General features: G+C 42.4%; 1 protein-coding gene across 1 annotated transcript in view; it reads left to right on the forward strand.

The window, feature by feature from the left end:
* LOC126474527 (protein scarlet-like) overlaps positions 1-22767 on the forward strand; it is a 392530-nt gene that overhangs the window by 263204 nt on the left and 106559 nt on the right. Inside the window, exons 7-10 of the mRNA XM_050101997.1 lie at positions 1542-1783; positions 5689-5878; positions 11453-11478; positions 11556-11661. Coding sequence (XP_049957954.1) covers positions 1542-1783; positions 5689-5878; positions 11453-11478; positions 11556-11661 — 564 coding nt within the window. The remainder of the gene's footprint in view (positions 1-1541; positions 1784-5688; positions 5879-11452; positions 11479-11555; positions 11662-22767) is intronic.

Below are 22767 nucleotides of genomic sequence, written 5' to 3' on the forward strand. Positions count from 1 at the left end.
GACACAGTTTTATTGCAAATAATGGAGTTTAGATGCTTAAATGCCAATTTTTCCTTTCATATTCTGTGCTTCACTTCATTTTTGTTTCCACCTTGATCATAAATGACGGTCTCTAAATATTTATATCATCGAATAGACCTTGCTATAATCCATCATCTACAACAAGATCCCTCCCTATACCAAGAGAACCAAATATCCAGTAGTTGTAAAGTTAATTCTCATGCCCCACTGATGTAAGTCTTCTTTAAGCTTTCTTATCATGTAAGACACATCCTCAATTTCCTCTGGCATTCTTGTAAGGTGTCCGTACCACGTTAGCTGTATATTTGCAATTGTTTCTACAATATCGTTGGTAGCTCTCATTTATTCTCCTATCATGTAATTTCCCATTTTGTCTCTCCTTGCTACCTGAGAACTTCCTCTCCAAAACTCCATTTCCATTCTTCTCATTGACCTTGGAGGCTTCCCACAGTCAGCACCATACAGAGAAATATTCTTAACTGTAGTTTCGTATATCCTCCTTTCTAAATTTTTTGACGCAGTTTTATTCCAAATAATGGAGTGCAAATGCTTAATTAGCACCTTTCCCTTTCCTATTCCATTCTTTACTTCTTCAGTGCTTCAACCTTTATACGAAATGACCGTTCTTGAATATTTCTATGATCGACTACACTTTACTATTGATCCGTCATCCATAACAAGATCCCTTCCTACACACCCAAGAACGAAGTATCCAGTATTTGGAAAATTAATTTTCATGCCCCACTGCTCATATTCTTCATTAAGCTTTCTTAACATGTAACATATGTGTTATTCTTCCAATTTTTTAAAAATATGCCGTCATTTCAAGCTGAATTAAAACGGAAATTTCGAATGAAAAACAATTAAAAGATAACATCAATTAATTTTCTCCATTGTAGTAACTTACGATAGCATAATAGCAAGTTCATTATATCCTAGATGTGGAGGAACACACACAAAGTGAGACCGAGGGAGTTGGCGCAGTGGTTAGCACGCTGGACTCGCATTCGGAAGGACGACGGTTCAAACCCGCGTCTGGCCATCCTGATTTAGGTTTTCCATGAATTCCCTAAATCGATTCAGGCAAATGCTTGGATGGTTCCTTTGAGAGGGCACGGCCGACTTCCTTCCCCATCCTACCCTACACTGATGGGGCGATGACCTCACTGTTTGGTCCCCTCCCCTCAAACCAACCAACCAACGAACATAATGTAAAGTTAGTAAAGCGTCACGAGTGTCCTCTGTTATTCCTAGCGACACTGATGCTATGGCGGAGCTAACATGGACACTACTGTTCTAATTCCTCGTAAATTATATCTGAAAACATTTTTTTTAAAAAAAAGTGCTTGTTTGTGAGAGGAGTGACTAGGTGAAATTCCAGCAGTAATTGATTGCTCCTGACTCCAGTGAAAAACTCTTGGTGTTGTTGCAAGTGTTCCTACGCTATTCTTACATTCTTTCCCATTACCACCAAAGCCACCAACGGGCTTCACGTCTTGACGTCGCTTTCTTTTCTCCAGCTGCTGACGGACCCAGAGATGCTGTTCTGCGACGAGCCGACAACCGGGCTCGACGCGGTGTCTGCCCACACGCTGGTGGAGGTGATGCGCGACATGGCGGCCCACGGCAAGACCATCCTCTGCTCCATCCATCAGCCCTCCTCGGAGATCTTCGAGATGTTCGACAACATCATCCTTCTGGCCGACGGTGGCCGCATCGCCTTTATGGGGACCGTCGCCGCTGGCTTGGAATTCTTTGGCAGGTATCTGGATATTCCGTCATAGACTGGACATGGTGAACTAAGGTTACTCAAGAGTGCCTTTAAGGTGACAACACATCGCTAGGTTTGAACGAGGCTGTACAACAGGGCTACTAGAAGCTGAATGTTCCTTCTCCGATACAACAGAAATACTTTGCAGAATGTAGCCACTGTACGTGATTACTAGCATCGGTGATCACGAGAATGTAACGTCACAAGAAGACCGGGTTCTGGATGGCCACGTGGCACTAACGAGAGAAAATATCATCGTGTTTGGCGTATGGATTTGGCGCATCTTATTGCATCTGCAGTAGCAGTTTGAGCAACAGTTGGCGCCGGCCGATATGGCCGTGCGGTTCTAGGCGCTTCAGTCTGGAACCGCGTGACCGCTACGGTCGCAGGTTCGAATCCTGCCTCGGGCATGAATGTGTGTGATGTCTTTAGGTTAGTTAGGCTTAAGTAGTTCTAAGTTCTAGGGGACTGATGACCACAGATGTTAAGTCCCATAGTGCTCAGAGCCATTTGAACCATTTTTTTGAACAGTTGGCAACACAGTGACACATAACAAATCGGTTAACCCTGCTCCAAGGGCAGCTCCGAGCCAGACTCCCTTTAGCATTCATTGCAATGACACCAAACCACTGCCATTTCCGACATCAAAGGTGTCAAGAGAGAGGGTTGAGGTCTGTTGGTTTTTCTGATGAAAACTGATTTTGCCTCGGCGTCAGTGATTGCCGTGTGTTGGTTAGGAGGAGGCCAGCTGAGGGCCTGCAACCAACCTGTCTGCGTGCTAGACACACTGAACCTACACCTGGAGTTATAACCCGGGGTGCGGTTTCGTATGACAGCAGGAGATCTGTCCAGGCCATCCCATGCACCCTGGATGCAAATTTGTGCTTCACAGCAGGTGATCCGACTAGTAATGTTGCCATTAAAGGGGATGTTTTGCAATAACCTCGCTTTTACATTAACTTGTGATCTTGCAATGTTAATCACTTATTTATTTTATCTGGACAAATGTATTCCCGAAATTTCATTACTCTACATTAATTATTTGCTAGTGATGCCGCTTTTTTCCCTCAGTGTATTTCCATATGCATTCAGCCAAAGAACATTGAAACACAGATATAACATTTTGAATAAGAATACATAGAAATTACTTGAAAGAAATGCAATTGCTGTTGGACATAAATGTCACAGTGTGACTGTCCTATGCAGAATGGCCAAGGCTTAGTCTTGGAGAAAAAACACTCTTTTGTTAGTTTCCTGTGTCGCTATGCCTTAGACTTCAGCAACTTCATCAGAAGATTTGCTCCTATGACAAATTGCCACTTATGACCATAATCTATTAGCACCACACTATAGCAGTCCCAAAAAGTATTCAGCATCACCTTGCCCGATGAATGTTGGTGCTCCAACACTTTCGCCGCTATTGAATCCACATGCTTCGACTGCCTGATTTGTTCTTTTGCTCGCGGGTCGTAGAGATACACCCAGCGTTCGACCAGGGCCATTACACGATTAAAGAAGTCACCTGAATTGGCCAGAGTCAGATGTAACATTTTAGCCGCTGACCTTGCTTCGGTGGTTGGTTGGGTGGAGAAGGGACCAAACTACGCGGTCATCAGTCTGCTTCGGTGGGTGTGAACATTAGTGAAACCCAATTGGCGGATCGTTTCATGTTATAAATGTTCGCCTACTGTACTACCACCAATGATGCGTTGTTAATAAATCTAGGACTATGGACATTGGACTTGGCAATAAAGACTTCTGATAGTTGATATAAGCAGTAAAGGGTTACTTCAGTGCTCCATTATTTTCCATAATCGGAAGCCTCCGAAAAATCCATAAAGGAAATATGCGATTCTTTTGTTAAACGATCTCTGCACTGCATAAGCTGTTGTAAAATAAAAACTGGATCAGTCGTTAATCGTCCGTTTCTAAATCCGACCTGTTCTTCAACAAAAAAAAAATTCTGTTATTGTTTGTAGTCTTGTGTTTAAAATTATTGCATAGAGTTTATATGCTATGTCACGTAAGCTCATCCCTCTTTAGTTTCATATTTTTTTCTCTCTCCTTATATATCGATATTACGTTTGCTTTCTTCTAATTTTGTGGCATAGTTCTTTGCTTCCAGCACTTGTTAAACAGATGTAACCGTATAAAATGTGGTTATAATGCTCTATATTTAATTAACTCTCTATTCATTCCATCTGAAATTGTTGCTATCGATTTTTGTATGGTTTTCAAAGCTGCTGTGAGTTCTTTTAATGCTATGTCATCTAGTCCTTTTAAACTATTTCTTTCTGCTTTTTAGTGTTAGCATTATATCAGAGGTTTTTATAGTATTTACCTCTCTTCTTTCGTAAGATTATTAATACAAATTGTATCCTTCTCTGTTTTCTTTAATGTTTTCAAAGCTTTCCACGCTATCTGCTGATGGCTGTGAAAATAATGTTATATATTGCTAGTGATTCTGTCCCATGCTTACTAGTGGGCTGTCTTCACTGTCCCTTCTGTGTAATTCGTTGTTTTTTGGGGTTGGTTAATTTTCATTGTAGGCTTTGAAAGGAATTTTTTTGTATGTTATTCATTTTTATTGTCTTATTACTGTTGATAACGATGTTGTTGATACAGTAACTGTCGTTCAATTAATGAAGCAACCGGTTTCGGCCGTTATTAAGTGTATATGAGTGTTATTCTGTAGAGAAACAACGTCAAATGATTATCTGATGTAGCTTCTGTGCACCATAATTTTCAGATACACTTGATAATGGCATAATGAAAAGGACGGAAAGGTCGTGCGAATTCAATAAAGTTCAAAAAAAAAAAAAAAAAAAGAAAAGAAAAGAAAAGAAAAAGAAAAAGCAATTGGAAGGGCGTTTCATTAATTTTCATGTATTGCCTTCAGCAATATTTCTTACTTTAGGGCTGCGTACCTCATTCGGTAGAAATGGAACCCTTATACGATCGTTTTGTTGTTCATCTGTCTCCCTGTCTGTCTCTCCAACTGCTACGACTCCTTTTTCTCACGAACAGGTAGACGTATGAAGTTGAAATTTATGTCACATACTGAAGTGTACGGTCCCTTAGTGGTATAAAAAAATTAATCGTGTCAACATAAGAGAAAGATACAACTGTTTATAATACATATTTTGATATCGGCAAGCTCAATCATCGAAATCAATAGGGTACTTCCCGTTGATATGGAATTATGATATTTGTGCAAGAAACAAGATATCGCCATACAAGTAAAGAAAAAAAATCCGAACATTTCTTATTTGTAATTATATCACACTCAAAATATATTTTTTGTCTTTTTTATCCGTCTGTCTCTTCGCCTGTTAACAACCATTTTTCTCAGGAACGGATAGGCGCATCAAATTGGAATTTCGTAATATACTTATCTTTACGGCGGTGCAAAACGTTCAAACTCGTAAGTGAATACTATCGAAAGCTATGACCATTCATGTCACATGTTTTGATACTCGCAAAGTCATCAAAGCCTACAGGCTACTTCCCGTTGACTTAGAATCATGAAATTAAAGCAAGGTTTCACAAAAGAAGAACTAAGAACCAGGATTCTCTCTCACTGAATATGCAATTGACCACTTTGGATGACTTTAGTTGGGCACCAAACTGCTGTTTACATACTGTTGGCAACTGCTTCTCTTTTGAAGGTCAAAAATCTTCAATGAAGTAAATTTTTACAAGGCTATGGTCGAACAAGTTGTGGATAATATCAGGTTTGACTACTATGTGCCTTCTGACGGAGGAGACATAGTATTCTAACACAAGATGTTTAGTAGCTTCCATAGTTTCTCCTCTCCATCTCGTCATCGTCGCAAAAGCAAGACTGCCTTCTCTGAGGCCACTACCGCGCTGGCACGGTGTCTCTGTGTCCGCAGGCTGGGTTTCCGGTGTCCGCCGACGTTCAACCCCGCGGACTTCCTGGTTCGGACTCTGGCGGTGACGCCGGGACAGGAGGAGGACTGCCGGCTCAACATCCGCCGGCTGTGCGACCACTTCGCCGTCAGCGAAGCCGCCCAGGACGTCGACGTGCTGGTGCGCGTCTCCGCCACCTCGGACCTAGTCGTGGTGAGTACTGACAGACACACTACATTTACGATACGCTGACAGCGGCAGCCTGAAAGTACACTCGAAAACGGATTGAAGTCTGGGTTGCAAGGTGGGGAAGATTTGAAGTGATACAATTCTAGTAAGCATTTGCTAGTCTTCTCTTCTCAGGAAGACCTTCTACCCCCCCCCCCCTGCCCCGCCCCCTCCCCACACACATAAAGTTAATCCGCTACGAAGATGATGAAATGGATATGAAGAGTTTTGAGAATTCCACCCCTCTCTTAAATACTCCGATTGTTCGAAAATGATTCGCACAACTATTTTTTTTATGTTTTCTGCATCCATTTACTGAACAAACGAACACAGACTACATTACAAGTATTCCGAGGCAACGTCATCTACTTTTGCCAACGTTCTGCCAGTTCCCGCATCTGTGTAGCAAACCATTCTTCGTGTGTATCCCGGTGCCATTGCTGGCTAACCACATTTTAATGAAATTTCATTAAAAAGAAAAAAGAAAATAATCATCATAATAAAACAGTTACCTTTTCTTTAAATATTTGTTTTTTAGTTAATTTTCCTTTCTTTCTTTCTGTACGAACTTTGTTGTAGAACCCCTTATTTACGTGTGGTAATAAAAATTCACTTACACAGAATTAAGTACATTTAAAATTACGTGAATTCATATTAAATGATTAAGAATATATAATTGAGAATTAAATCCTTTACATAATTTGGCCTTGGCACACATTTTCTAAATGCAGTGGTTTTTTTAAATTATTTGCTGAATACTTTCCCGGCGTTAGCTATGGAACACAAGACTGTCTCTATTAGCAGAAAATGGTTAAATATTGCCAAGCCGATGTACTTCACTATACATTTAAGTTATTTGAAAGAACCAAAATTTTCAACGTTAACTATCCGCCTATGAATGCACAAATGTGAAACTAGTAATAAATTCCGTCAGTCTCAGGATCGCTGTAAAAGAAAAACATTTTCTTAAATGCAGTGTTAATTTTTATCTGCTCCCGATTTACGGGTTTGGTTAATTTTTCCTAGCGGGACAATTTTTTAAATGTGCCGCCGCTGCAAATCGTTGGATCGCGGCACAGCCCAGCAACACCGCCAAAAATGCTGAAAATTCTTTAAAGAAATATTATAGATGATATGGGCAAGCTAATTTACATTAATAATACACACTTTTGATAAATTATAATGTATTTAGACCACAACAATAATTCAACTTACATTAGTTTGTAATTTCTCCTCTAATGGCGGCTAAATCTAGATACAGACAAAAGAAGTCTACCCATTCATAAAATGCTACGTCACAGGTTCCTCTCACTTTCATCTCTACAGGGAGACAACAAAGAATACACACTACGTGGTGGTTTTTATACTACTGCTGACCATTAACATCTCTTTGTAATCTTACAACATTATTTTCCTCTGTGGCTGAATTTTACATTTTTGTTATCGCAGATATTGACACATTTCGCAATTACATTACGAGTATAGAAATATTTCAATCTTAAATACATCGAGAATATTACTACAGAAAATATTACAATAATAACGAATGTCCTTTACACAAAATTAAATAATATTTTTTGTTAAATAATTACAGTATGTACAAATTGCTTCATAGCGGCGTATATAGTACAGTTAAATTTTAGTTTATTAATAGTGTGAGTGTTGCCAGGGAACGTTACAACATGAAGTGAACGTCTTACGCTGGGTGATTTCTTTCATTGCATCGAACTGGGCATAGTCGCTAGGAGCAATATCTGATAAATGTGAAGGATGTGGCAGCACAGTAAGCCATAGTTCAAGGCACGTGGGAATGCTCTGGCGACTGGCATGTGACCGCGCATCGTGATGGAGCAAAGCGCCATAGCCTTATTTTCCGTAGCGCCGTTGCTGAATGCGTCGGCGGAGTTGGTTCAGTGAACTGCAGTACCGATTACTGTTGAGGTTCGTACTGGGAAGCAGCCAGTTCACCAGCAGTATCCTTCCTGATTCCAGAAGAGTCATCATTTACTTCTTCACGATTGCTCCAGTGGTGACTTCTTGGGACGACAGCTCTCAGTAAGCTTCCACTGCATAGATGGCGTGTCTTTCCTGGAGTCTCGTGGAAGAATAAAGAATCATCGACAGTGACAAGATGCTCAAAGAATTCCAATGGATCTGCGCTCTACTCTTCCACCACCTGTTGGCATATCTTCACACGCTTCTGTTTAAGAGCATTGGTGACGGAAATGGGACACTCATAGTGCACAGGCCTTCTCAATCTTCAGATCCTGATGGGAGATGGTGTGAACGTTCCCTGTGATTTCCTTGTTGCCTCCTCTAGTTCATCAAGCATGATTCGCAAGTGTCCCCTTTCCACGTCATTGACACTCTGGGCACGATTTAGCTTGCTTGAAGTTCCTGGACGACCAGTGCTTTTGCGTTTTTCAGCACACTATCCGCCGTCTCTGGACTCTGATGTCGAACGAAACACAGACTGCGGCTTGGCGCTGTTTCCCCACATATGGTTACAAACGTCTTGTGGCTGACTGGAGCAGTCAGTCCTTCTCTCCATATAAACTGCACTGTCCGCCGTTGCCCATGCATATCTGCTTCCATGTTATCGATGTACACCAGCATACTTGTAAGCCAGAACAATTGCTGCTGCAATGCGCCTCCTATTGGAAACAGCAACATCATATGGTGGCGGCAGACAATACTGTAGTTTACGAATATAGACTCTCCCGGGGTATGCTGTTGATGAAATGTTTTCGGGTTTGCTGCCGGGTGGCGGTGTTAAAATAGTGCGACGTTTCGATGAGTGTCGTACTCGTCATATTCTGGCGAAGTGTCGAAATATCCGGATCCTGTGATATTCATACTAGTGGAGAGGCCCCTTTCACCTGGCAACGGGCGGCTGGGCGGGAGGGGGGTGAGGCTGTAGTCGTGAGGTTAGCGGGTGCTCTGTTCACATCTCTGTGTGGGTATTCCGGCCACGTCTTGAGAACTGGACGGTACTGGTCGCGCTCTCATTGTGTTGCTCTAACTCCTGATTCCATACTGCGGTTAGTTGGTGTCCTTCGTCTCTATTCACAGGAGATGTAGGATAGCAACTAACTGCAGCATGGAATCATGAGTTAGCGGCGATACGACGAGAGCTCATCCAGCACAATCTAGCGCACCAGACGTGGCGGTAATGCCCACACAGAGATGCGAATGGAGCACTCACTACCCCAACCACTGCAGCCTTAGTCCCACCATAATCCCCTGCGCCTCTCTCGACTGGACAGTACACAGCCACTCGTAGCCAGGTGGAGGGGGCGATTCCATTAGCGCATATATCACAGCATCCGCGTATCTCGCTACTTCGCCAGAAGACGATGAGTATGACACTCCCCAAAACGTCTCGGTATTTTAACATCGCCACCCGGCTGGAAACCCGAGAACTTTTCACCAAGAGTACTACAGTATATCTTCACATATACATCGACAGACATGTCCGTCTGTTACTTTTCGAGATTTATATGGAGAGTGGCAATCAGTGCTGAACGAACTAAATAATGAAGTACACAGCAGTTACGTTTCTTCGTGTGCAGTACGACGCGTTTCTGGAATTTATTCGTATTTTTGAGCACTTCGGGAGATTGTGAAAGTCCTGAATGTTTGTAGTTCTGTCCCTCTTTTTTTGCTGTTAAATCATAAAAACGGAAAACACATGTCTTGAAATTTTAGGTGATTATCATTTTCCTGAATGTTTCTCTTATTTATAAAAACTGTAGTACACCCATAAACATCTGAGGTCATCAGTCCCCTAGAACTTAGAATTACTTAAACCTAACTAACCTAAGGACATCACACACATCGATGCCCGAGGGAGGATTCGAACCTGCGACCTAGCGGTCGCGCGGTTCCAAACTGTAGCGCCTAGAACCGCTCGGCCACCCCGGCCGGCTGTCTCTGTCATATTTACTAACTATAGCCAAAGTGCAAAAAAAAAAAAAAAAAACTATTGCAGCTGAAAAGTATTAAGTTGGTAACAAACTCATAGTGTTTTGTTTTACATGTTGCTACTCCACTTGCTATGAGTTTATTTATCGATCGTCGTTTTGCATTCCTAGTTCACTGTTGCTATTTGAATTTACAAATTGTTGATTGTCATTTGGAGATAGTAAGTGGAGCTGTGAACGCTAGAAAATCGAGTGCCAACTGGAGGATCGGAACATTTCCGACATACTCTTCTATTTGAGTTTAGTGGAGGGGTGACAGCAGCCAAGGCAGCTAGAAACATTTGTGTCGTGTATAGCGATAATGTCACTGGACAGAGCATGGCAAGGAAATGGTTGTCTCGTCTTAAGTAGTATCGTTTCAACATTACTGACTCTCCATGTTCAGGAAGACCTTTACGGTTTGATGATGATCTTTTAAAACGGGTTAATCCACAGTGATACACTTCAGTGTACTCGGGAATTGGCAAATGTGATAAACTGTGAAAATTACACCACTGTCCGACATTTGAGTGCGATGGGGTAGGTTAAAAGTCGGATATATGGGTATCGCAAGCTCTAAGCCAAAATAACAAAAATCAGCGGTTGGCCAAGTCTGCAACTCTGCTTGCTCGTCATCGATTGGCTAAAACAGCAATTCCCCGTACAAATATTCAGGCACCTGCAAAAAACATAATGTTATGCATCTGGTGGAACAGTGACGGCGTAGTTTAGTACGAGTTGCTTGCCCGAGGTGTAACCGTCACTGCTGACATTTATTGTCGACTGCTCAAACGTCGACGCAATCCAAGAATAACGATTATGATAACACCCGCCCTCATTCTGCTAGATTGACGAAAAACACACCATGGAAAAACAGGTTTGGGCAGTCATTCCGCACCGCACTTATTCACTTGACCTTGTGCTCTCAGATTTTTACCTTTCTGCTCTCTATCTAACAATCTTCAAGGAGCTTGCTTTCCGGATGAGAATACGCTCCAAAGATAGATCGATGAGTTCTTTGACTGAAAACCACGTTATTTCTGCAGTCGCTGAATCGAAAATTTACTCCAGCGCTGGCTGCTGTTCCATGTAGTAAGGGAACATATATTATTGATGACTAAAACTCGCCGGCCGCGGTGGTCTCGCGGTTCTAGGCGCTGAGTCCGGAACCGCGCGACTGCTACGGTAGCAGGTTCGAATCCTGCCTCGGGCATGGGTGTGTGTGATGTCCTTAGGTTAGTTAGGTTTAAGTAGTTCTAAGTACTAGGGGACTGATGACCACAGATGTTAAGTCCCATAGTGCTCAGAGCCATTTGAACCATTTGACTAAAACTCCGTTATGTGTATCAGCTGTGTGTAGTAAACTTATGAAAAAGCGCTATGAACTTACGCACAAACACAACATATGAAAAAAGAATGAAACACATAATTAACATTTATCATATTGATTCTCACAGCTGATTGTTAATATTACTAAAACACAACAGCTGTACTGATACTCATTTATTACGTCACAACCGGTTTGGTTCAACAGGCTACCTTGCCAACAGCCTTCCTAAGAAAGCCCCATAGAATTGGAAATCTTCTTGTGTTGCAGGAGCCCGCACGCAGGATCAACATGTTGTAAGTACTCGCCTACTGCAGCCATTGCCGCTTCCTGCGTGGGCCGAGGCCCTTGCTGACCTGGTCGTGTCTTACAGCAAGCCTGCGTCCTGGCCCACTAAGCTGCGGCTGCTGACGTGGCGCGCGTGGCTGCAGGTGTTCAGGGACCCCACCCTCCAGTGGATCAGGATAGGCCAGAAAGTCGTAAGTACACTCCGAGCTGTCAGCAGAATGGGCTTGCCAGCTGCCACTGGGTTGTGCTGCTTCTTACGGGGAAGACATTTGCCTTCGATTAAGGCAATGACAGTGATGCTAAATGTATACGCTAGCCAAACAACACGCTCTGCACGCCATCTAAAGCCCACACTGGTCATTCGCAGCCCTCTGGATGGTTCATAACCAGTGCCATGTAAAATGTCAAGATGTTTGTGAATTCATAAGGGTCCAAACTGCTTAGATCATCGGTCCCTAGACTTACACACTACTTAAAGTAACTTATGCTAAGAACAGCACACACGACCACGCCCGAGGTAGGATTCGAACCTCCAGCGGGAGGGGCCGCTAAGTCCGTGACATGACGCCTCAAACCGCACAGCCATTCCGCGCCTCAGTGTCATGTGAGATTTCACCACTGACGTAAGTAACGGCACTGAAGATGTCTATACAGGGTGTTACAAAAAGGTACGGCCAAACTTTCAGGAAACATTCCTCACACGCAAATAAAGAAAAGATGTTGTGTGGACATGTGTCCGGAAACCCTTAATTTCCATGTTAGAGCTCATTTTAGTTTCGTCACTATGTACTGTACTTCCTCGATTCACTGCCAATTGGCCCAATTGAAGGAAGGTAATGTTGACTTCTGTGCTTGTGTTGACATGTGACTCATTGCTCTACAGTACTAGCATCAAGCACATCAGTACGTAGCATCAACAGATTAGTCTTCATCACGAACGTGGTTTTGCAGTCAGTGCAATGTATACAAATGCGGAATTGGCAGATGCCCATTTGATGTATGGATTAGCACGGGGCAATAGCCGTGGCGCGGTACGTTTGTATCGAGACAGATTTCCAGAACGAAGGTGTCCCGACAGGAAGGCGTTCGAGGCAATTAATCGGCGTCTTAGGGAGCACGGAACATTCCAGCCTATGACTCGCGACTGGGGAAGACCTAGAACGACGAGGACACCTGCAATGGACGAGGCAATTCTTCGTGCAGTTGATGATAACCCTAATGTCAGCGTCAGAGAAGTTGCTGCTGTACAAGGTAACGTAGACCACGTCACTGTATGGAGGGTGCTGCGGGAGAACCAGTTGTTTCCGTACCATGTACAGCGTGTGCAGGCAGTATCAGCAGCTGATTGGCCTCCATGGGTACACTTCTGCGAATGGTTCATCCAACAATGTGTCAATCTTCATTTCAGTGCAAATGTTCTCTTTACAGATGAGGCTTCATTCCAACGTGATCAAATTGTAAATTTTGACAATCAACATGTGTGGGCTGACGAGAATCCGCACGCAATTGTGCAATCACGTCATCAACACAGATTTTCTGTGAACGTTTGGGCAGGCATTGTTGGTGATGTCTTGATTGGGCCCCATGTTCTTCCACCTACGCTCAATGGAGCACGTTATCATGATTTCATACGGGATACTCTACCTGTGCTGCTAGAACATGTGCCTTTAGAAGTACGACACAACATGTGGTTCTTGCACGATGGAGCTCCTGCACATTTCAGTCAAAGTGTTCGTACGCTTCTCAACAACAGATTCGGTGACCAATGGATTGGTAGAGGAGGACCAATTCCATGGCCTCCTCGCTCTCCTGACCTCAACCCTCTTGCTTTCATTTATGGGGGTATTTGAAAGCTCTTGTCTACGCAACCCCGGTACCAAATGTAGAGACTCTTCGTACTCGTATTGTGGACGGCTGTGATACAATACTCCATTCTCCAGGGCTGCATCAGCGCATCAGGGATTCCATGCGACGGAGGGTGGATGCATGTATCCACGCTAACGGAGGACGTTTTGAACATTTTCTGTAACAAAGTGTTTGAAGTCACGCTGGTACGTTCTGTTGCTGTTTTTTTTCCATTCCATGATTAATGTGATTTGAAGAGAAATAATAAAATGAGCTCTAACATGGAACGTAAGCGTTTCCGGACACATGTCCACATAACATATTTTCTTTCTTTGTGTGTGAGGAATGTTTCCTGAAAGTTTGGCCGTACGTTTTTGTAACACCCTGTATGTGCTCGTCGGTTAGATGGAATCAGCTCACTAGGATGGGTCGACGTAGGGTGTGTCGTAATGGCAGACTGGCGCTGTCTGTTTGGACGTGACTATCAGCACACTGTGAATGAAGTTGTTCTGTGTGTTGGCATATCAACATTAAATGTCTAGCGTGCATATAACAAATGGTGGACGACTCGCAGCTATTTAAAACGACGTAACAACTGTTCGAGCCTGGGCTTATAGAGTGGCAAAGATCCGTCGTGGCTTAACAGCCATATTAGAAAACTGCTACGTAAACAAATAAATTTAAGAGAAGTCAGAATGTAGCTATAAAAAGCTGAACGAAGCTAAAATGAGCGTAAGGAGAGCAATGAAAGAAGCATTTAACGACTTTGAAAGAGAAATTTTGTCAACCGATGTAACCAAAATCCTAGAAAGTTTTAGTCCTACGTAAAACCAGCAAGCAGTTCGAAATCCTCTATTCATTAACTCAGTGACCATACTGGCACCGAAACGGGAGATAGCAGAGAGAAGGTCGAAGTACTGAATTCGGGCTTACGAAATTGGTTCAACACACAAGATCGTAATACTGTCCCTCCTTTGAGTCATCCTACGACGGTAGAAATGACAGATGTTGAGATAAATTAGGATTAATGAAAAGTTTTTTAATCGATTCAAGAAAGGAGACCTGTGGAGGCTAATCTGCGGAAAGATAGGTCTTTTCAGCTGGGTGTGAGACAGATGCACACAGTGGAACACCCCAAGAAATATGACCACGATAATGAAGTCACTGAGTGGTTAATCGCATTCGCCAGCAACATCGACAAGGAAGATGAAGATTCTCAAACGCTCCATGCGTTGTTGGATAAAGAAAGACAGTTACCGTTTATTTATTGACCCAGCAGCATCCATAATTTAAGTGATCTTTATATGAATAGGGAAGCGATTCGTAAGGAAGATTACTTGCAGCTTTCCAACATTAGCAGTTCGCGGTAGAGTTTTGATGACTGGTGAATTCACTGTGTATCTTAGCTCCTGATCTCGAAATGTTTATTACTGGTCGAAACACAACTCTGATAATGATCACTCTCGAAATCCTGAGCCAGTCAAGGAGACGCACATGATAGCGAATCCAGCTCTGCGCCACAATAATGGTCAAAGAGAATGAAATTTGCCTGGAAGTTCCATTCAGAGGGTTTAAAATATCTAAGAAGTATGAAAGAACGTTCGTTTCTGTGTAGTTTCATTCATTCGTGTATCTTTTCGGATTAATACAATTTCTGCTAGAGCTAGGGAGCCGTTTAATGTTCGTGTTTGCTTTCATGTTGCTTCTTGTGTTTGTAGTTACACGAGTTGGACCAAAAAAAATTCTTTAATGATTAATGCTAAAGCTAATCGTGTACACATATCTAGTGAACTGATTCGCTCCACATCACTTCGATAAAGATATCATTTAAATGTTGTATGGAACATGGAAGTAAGTAAGTTATCTAGTATGTACTACCTACTGTGAAGTAGCCTTATCTTTACTGAAATGCCTGTGTATTTCTCTCCTGTGCGCACGTGTCTCAAATCGTTTAGAAACTTACTGTCGTCCTTAAGACAGAATCTTGCGACAGTGTCTCCATCGACTGAATTAATATATGGGCCGGAAATTAACATGTACGTAGTTTACTTCTCGACAACGTCGCAAAATCACCGAAGCAAACTGTGTTCGATAACGATTTTTAAACTCGGTGCCTATAATACGAGACAATGGTCTTGAAGTATTGTTACTACGGGACTATCACGATGAAGATCTCCCAGCATGATGAGGCCAAAGAGTTCATGACATCTGATACGCAGATATAGAGCTTTCGTGTTACAGAAAGCTGAGACGAAGCTTACGAGAAATTTGAGACTGGCCCGTTTTTGATACATTCCCTTGGGAGGGATTATCTGTGTTCATAATAAAGGTTCGCCGTTATTTCTGAGCGAAGAAGACACAAGCGCTTCAGGATTTACTCGCAACTAACTTGTAGTGATTAGTTTTACATGATGGACGAACATAAGACGAAGCTTGAGGTTGTGTAACCGATAATCTTCTAGGAATTATATTAAGTTTATAAAGCCGAATTATATTGACTTCGTAAATACTAAATAATCCTGTTCAATGTGCTGGCACTCTCCAACGGACTGTAATGTCCGCGCCACTTTGTTACCATGACATACACCGCGTTTGGAGGCTCTCATGACTGCCTGGTATCACTCTACACCACATACAGCACTCCAAAGCGACCAGCTCTGTCATTTTGTTGGGAATACATGACTTGCTCTCACTAGTTACGATTCCAGCTTTTCTTTGACGACCCATATTTGCCGATACTATCGTTTATAGCAGGTTTACCGTAGTATAGTAGGTACTGTGTGCGAGATATTTAGTATAATAGCTACTTATTATATTATGGATTCTGTAAACTGTACTACCGATTACATATGGCTAGAGTAACACATGATGAATTCGGCACATTGGTGACTGGATATTATGTGCCATTTTTGAGTTTCGCAGTAAATTTCATATTGTTATTTCGTTGTTTTCTTTGCCTCAAAGGTGTTACCTTGGTTTACCTACACTTATGTACCTCCTTATTAATTCAGGTTTTTGTATTTTTTACCATTATGTTTGCGACAATCTACACTTTTATCTATCTGTAATCTTGTGTCTACGATTCTTGGTATGCACGTACTCTTTTACTTTTACAGTAACGCATTGATTGTTTGGCTGTGACACATGGTAGATCCCCTTACTGCTGGGTTAGCTCATAGATCTTGGTTGTTTCTGCAACTCTTTATATTTCATTTTGTAACACTACAATCTTCTGGTATGTAGCACTTTTTTGTTATTGACCGTGTTTTTGTATTTCGTTGTTTGTAAGCGTGTACACTTCTATGAATAGATTTTTTCGATAGCTCGGTCTTCTTGATACTTCGGATGGTAAGATTTTTTACAGATTCCTTGTGGTGTGACTTGGTGTTATCTGTTCGTTTGCACTCCTCTTTTCTTAGTCAGCTACATTTTTAGACCAAAACTGACACAATCCCTAGTTCATGTGTAGGATATTCGGTACTTCTAGACTGCATCTCAGCATTTGGTTGCTTTTCCAGCTTTGTCCTTTACTTCACCATACAGCTTATGGGGGATGTTATGACATTCTTATCAGATACGTGTTTTAAGGTGTTTATGGATTTCTGATTGATGTCGACCTCACGACAGTTATGAGTTGTGAGTTTATGGGATACTGTTGTAAGTCACAAGCGGCTTGAGACTCCTGGCATTTTTAGGTTTGTACCATTTTTTTTATCGTCTTGGATCCCTCGTCACTTGAAATATTTTGAGTAGTATTATTCCACTGCATGATTAGTTTATAATATTATACAATTTAATAACTCGTTTCCGCTCACAAGTGTTGCCCCCTTTTATGCGCAAATATGTTAATTAATTAGAGGACTTATATTTTAAAGTTTTTGTTGGTCTTAACTCATTTACTTATCCTTTAGCTTTATCCATCCCTGAATTACCTATCGCGATGCAACTCGCTATGTGTCAGTTCCTATTTGGATGGGTTCGTCATTTTATGATAGGTCGTTAGTGTGATACCTTACACTCCCACGGAAATAGTATTGCATCGTTAGTGGAGATTTTGGAGAACTCCTCTTAGTTAATATGGGCTTAAGGTCCTTGTTTACTCCACTAATGTATTGCCCACCTGTTAAGAAATGTAAGGGACATAAAACCATATCTCTTTGCATTGATTTGGTTTATAACGTACGCTCTCAAGGCATTTTTTGAGTGGTCTTCGCGTATTTTTGCATACCGTTTTTCAAGTAATATGTGGTCTGCCGCTGGGTTTTGCGTCAGGTTGCATTTCTGATGCTGCGACAACTGATTATGATATGACCAGTCCGCCTGCGTAGCTGAGTGGTAACGTGCTTGCCTACCATGCGGCGGGCCCGGGTTCGAATCCCGGCCAGCTTGGAGATTATCTCCGCTCGTGGACTGGTTGTTGTGTTGTCCTCATTATCATTTCATTCTCACCACTGGCACGCAAGTCGCCCAATGTGGCATCGACTCAAATAAGACTTGCACTCGGCTGCCGAACTTCCCCGGATGGGACCTCCAGCCCAACAATGCCTCACGATTATCTCATTTCATGATATACGACGGTTGGAACTTTAATAGTGGCAACTATCCATTTACAGCTCGTACAAAGTAGATACGTGTTTCGAAGTTTTATTAACCTTTAAAGTAGTCACCAGCATTGTGTATAACCAGTTGCCAGCGATGTGGAAGTCGTAGGATACTCTTAGCAGTGCCAGTTGTGTTGATAGTTCGAGCGGCACGGTCTATTGCCCGACGAACTTGTAGCAGTTCCGAAGTGAATACCGTGAAGTGTTTCCTTCAGCTTGGAAATCGAGTTGAGCTCACTAGGGCCTAAGTCAGGGAAGTGCAGTAGGTGGTACAGCACTTAGCAGCCCCATCAGTCAAAGAAATCAGTAACAGCTTGCATTGTATTTGTATATGCTTGAGCATTGTGCTGCAAAATTATGGTCAGGTCCTGCAGAAAGTGTCATCACTTCTGTCTCTATGCTCTTCATTTTTGGAACACGACCTACGACCAGCTTGGTCGGCACTTTAAATATCTTTTCTTGTTAACTATGCAGACTTTTCTTTCTTTGAATGTTAACAGGATGGAATCGGATCAGTGTCTCGCTTCGTTGCATGAGTTTATGTATGATTCCTGTGCGGATGAGGAATTCCTGCAAGAAGTACAGTGTACTCGCATATCCAATGTCTTTAATTTGCTTCTCGAATTTTCCGCGGGGACAGCCTTGTTTTTTTAGGGAGGATATTCCTATTGAAGCGACTGAAGTTCTTGATAACGATAGAGGACCAGGATGTACGTTTTATTCACCTGAGCGTGATTCTTCTTTAGTCACCGTCCGCTAGGAGACATACATTGAATGTTCCGATTTTATAAGAAAGAGGTGGTTTATTTGTTACGAAAAAGTGCGCCGAATATTTTGAAAGGTAGTGATTTTACCTGTGTGTTGCGTCCTGTAGATCAGTTTCACAATTTTAATTTCTGTGGGGAATTCGTTTCTTGAAACTGCATGATGTTCGGGTGTGTAAATATTCGACCCTTAATAACTATACCCATTTTACTGCTACCTCTAGCAGTAGGTTTTACAGAGTTCATTTGTAAGATAGATGGGTCACAGAATTTTTGTCTGTCGACTTCATCTACGCCGCTGACAAGTGTGCAGTGGCTGCTACTTTAAATCATACGCGACAGTTGATGGAATTCTTTCTATCGCCCTGGATGCTGAATCTGGCGCACTTGGAGGACCCGTCTGTCGATTAGGTAATTCGGGAAGTGTGGGGCGATTGTCTTCTTTCAACTACGCGATACTCTCCTATTTTAGAATGGTCAGTTCAACTGGCAAAGCCGAGGCTCAGACAAACGTTGATACGATTCTGCGCTGATAGAGCGCGGTAATTTTCGAGAACGCAAAAATTTTATTACTTTCTCTTATGTGACCTTTATGAAAGTGTGCATTAGACTCCTCTATGGTTATAGACGGAGGCGCAACTGCCGCGATTGGAGCAGCGTCAATGGGAGGGTTAAAGCTGCCGACCTAACCATGTTCCAAGGTAGCGGATGAATTGACTTCTTTATATAATTTCATTCGACATCAGACTCGTCATCGACGTGTTAGCATAACGCCTCTCAAACCAGAGGACGGCAATATTGTGACGACACAAAAGGACATATTTCAAGCTCTACATCATTCTATGTTGGGCTGTTGAGGTACCCGTTCCTGTCGATACGTCATCCGATTTATTTGTTCAGTCTCTGGATCGCAAACTTACACCGTTCGGATGGTCTGATTAGGAGTTTTCTGCGCATTTTTGGCGTTTGGTGGCTACTACTTTTACATTGCTTTTGAAAGAAATGTCGAGAGGAAGGTTTGTGCCAGACTCGTTTGAAGTTGAAAAACATGTGTTCATTTCTTAATTCTGGCCAGGCAACAACTGATAAATGTCACCCTATTATCCTATTAAATTCTGATTATAAAACTGTGACGAGGACGGTGAATAGGCAGCTGTCTGTGTTGCTGGGAAAAATTGTTGCTGACCAGCAAAATTGTATTGCTGGTCGTACTTCGCTGACTCCGATGGCAGAATGTCGTGACATCCTATCAGTGCCTGCTGTTACTTCTGTTCCTGATGCACTAGCATTTTTGACAAGGCATTCGACACGGTAAACCATGGCGTCCTGTTGCAGACATGGATGCCGTTGGGTTCACAATTTACGCGTGTAGAGTCTTGTGTAATTTGTTTACGCGTATCCAAGCTTCGGTGGCTGTCAATGGCCAAGTGACACCCCATATTACTATCCGTAGGGGTGTTCCTCAGAGATTTCTGCTTTCAGTGTCATTGTTTGTTCTCCCAAATGAGCCCCTTCTTCGAAGATTCGTCGCTCAGTTAGAAGGATGGACACTCTTGTGCGAAACAGCCTCGTTGGCTCGTTGTGGCATACGCCGATGAGTGACCGTGTTACTCCGTTCTCCCATTGCGATTCATTTGTTCAAGGCTACGTTGGATGACTTTTGCTTGTATCTGGTGCCTGCATCAACAAAGACCGACGTTGATTGATGGAATTACGCAGTTTACAAATGCTGTCGTCTCGCGGTCGATGGTGGCCGATAGAAATACATCTTTGAGAGTCGTAATTGACTGTTCTCCACTCCAAATGGCTACACTTAGTTGTAAGTCGGTTAAAAAGAAGAGAAAGTGAGCAATCCTGTAACTTGAACGACGTTCCCTTAACCTGATTCAGAAAGTTCCGAGTCTGGATATCCAAATCTTATGAAAAGCCTATTACACCGCTCAGATCTTTACCGTTCCCGCGATGATGGCTAGTTGTTTTTTATGGAAGTATCACATTTTCGATTACGATACGTAGTGGTTGCGAGTGCGTGTTCTCTCGGGGATTTGGAACTTTATGATAGTCGAAGGAAAGCGTCTGTGTTATTTGTTCAGAGCACTGTACTGACCATCTCTCACGCAGTCCACACATTCACGTCTCGGGCGTTTTACTGCCTGCGTCCGGACAGGCTTGATACGCCTATTGATGTTGATCGAGTCAGTTTCCAGTTAAAACATATCCGTGAGTTTTACGCTGGTGTCAGTTATTTGGGGGTTGATATTCTACTAGGGCAGCATTCCACTAACGGATTTTTGTTAATGCGCGGGAGAGGGATTGACTGCACGGCCCCGGCTGAACGGGCATCACCGCAAACTTGTTGGAAGGCGGTGTGATTCCATCTTAGCCTTCCTGCTTGATCAGTGGCGGTGGCCTCCTCGTGGTATCACGTGATAAACGATCTGTTACCCACCAGTGAGCGCATATTTCGTATTGGATTTAGTGTCCCCTGTCAGTGTAGTCGCTGTACCGCCATAGACACGCCACAACACACATTTACCTGTCACGGCCACGAACCGAACTGGCACTGGCTTGTGAAGGAATCAGCGCTTTTAATTCGGTTTACTGCGACTGCCTTTTCGGCTGGTATCGTATTGCGTCCAGACTCCTCCTACTTGCCGAGAGCAAAGTCGAATACCTTTACGTGGTTGTTAGACCATTATGTTCATTACGTTGTAGATTGAGGGGGTGATAGGAACCCACTCGCCTTCCAAAAATGTATGGCCACGGTATGCGGTATCGCCACTTATTCGTCATTATGTTTAACCTTCTATTTCGTCGTCAGAGCATCAGTTAACCAGTCCTTAAGATGTTCTCATCAAGGTCCTGCTCAGGAATATTGCTACGCAGTTTATTTTACTTTTGTGGCCCTGTTTGTCTTGTTTTTAGTTTTTAATGAATAAAAATAAAATTTTAAAAAAATCGTTGGCATCGACTGGAAAAGATTTTTTTTTTTTTCGTTTTTAAGTGACGGAAGCCATGTAGGATGGACTCCGATTCAGTTTACCTTTTTTGTATAACAATTTGTAAGTATTAAAAAATTAAAATAAAAAATAAATAGAAAAGCAAAATTCGACACCTGCCCACCTTGTCTCCACGCAACCTCAAGCTGATGTGCCAGTTATTTCCGTTTGACTACCTGACGACGCAAATATTTATTTTCAGTTAAGATGTTTCCATTCTCGCGGCACGAAGTGCGAAAGATTCTGTTTCTATATATATAAAAAAGGAAGAAAGAAAAAAGGTGTATAGTACTAGCAGGTCTGGCATAAATTTTCATTCTCGTCAATCCATTATATAGATGGATGTGGTACGTAATCGCAACTGCGAATACGTATCACATAAGACGTCTGGTAGATGAAACAGACTTCTCGTTGTTAGTGCTGGCATTGGACTTCAACTCGCTGTTTTGAGCACTGTATTGTTTCTAGCATTTCCCGCGACTCATTGAATTCTTCATGAAACGGAGTGAATATTTTTGAAAAATTCATTTTCGCATTTGCGTTTGTTCACTCTCCATCTTGCAAATCACTCTCTCAGTGTTAATGCTAAATGGGCAGTATTCTTTCCGTTGAGATGATTACTTCCTCAGACATTTATTACAATACAATTGCCACTCATCCAATACCATGTTACACAAATTACACCAAAGAGGACGAAGTAAATATACGAGAATTCGAATCAAGAACAATTGCCAACATGAGTAATATAGAAGTAGGTATCCTCGGTGTAGCGAAGTAACTTAACGCCCTTAATAAACGCGAGTCTTCCGGTACAGATTGCATACCTTAGGTTCCTTTCAGAATATGCTGATACGGTGTTCCATACTTACGTGAAAGATCTGTACCAAAAGACTGGAAAGTCGCAGAGGTCATACGAACACTGAAGAAAGGAAAAAGGAATAATCCGCTGAATTACAAACCCATTTCACTGACGTCGATTTGACACACACTCGGCGAGCATTCGGAAAATATCGCTCTTGTGAAACACAACTAACTCTTTATTCTCAGAAATGATGAGTGCTATCGAACAGTCGATTGGAAATTTATTC

The sequence above is a fragment of the Schistocerca serialis genome, chromosome 4, assembly GCF_023864345.2.
Source record: "Schistocerca serialis cubense isolate TAMUIC-IGC-003099 chromosome 4, iqSchSeri2.2, whole genome shotgun sequence".
NCBI classification, from domain to species: Eukaryota; Metazoa; Arthropoda; class Insecta; order Orthoptera; family Acrididae; genus Schistocerca; species Schistocerca serialis.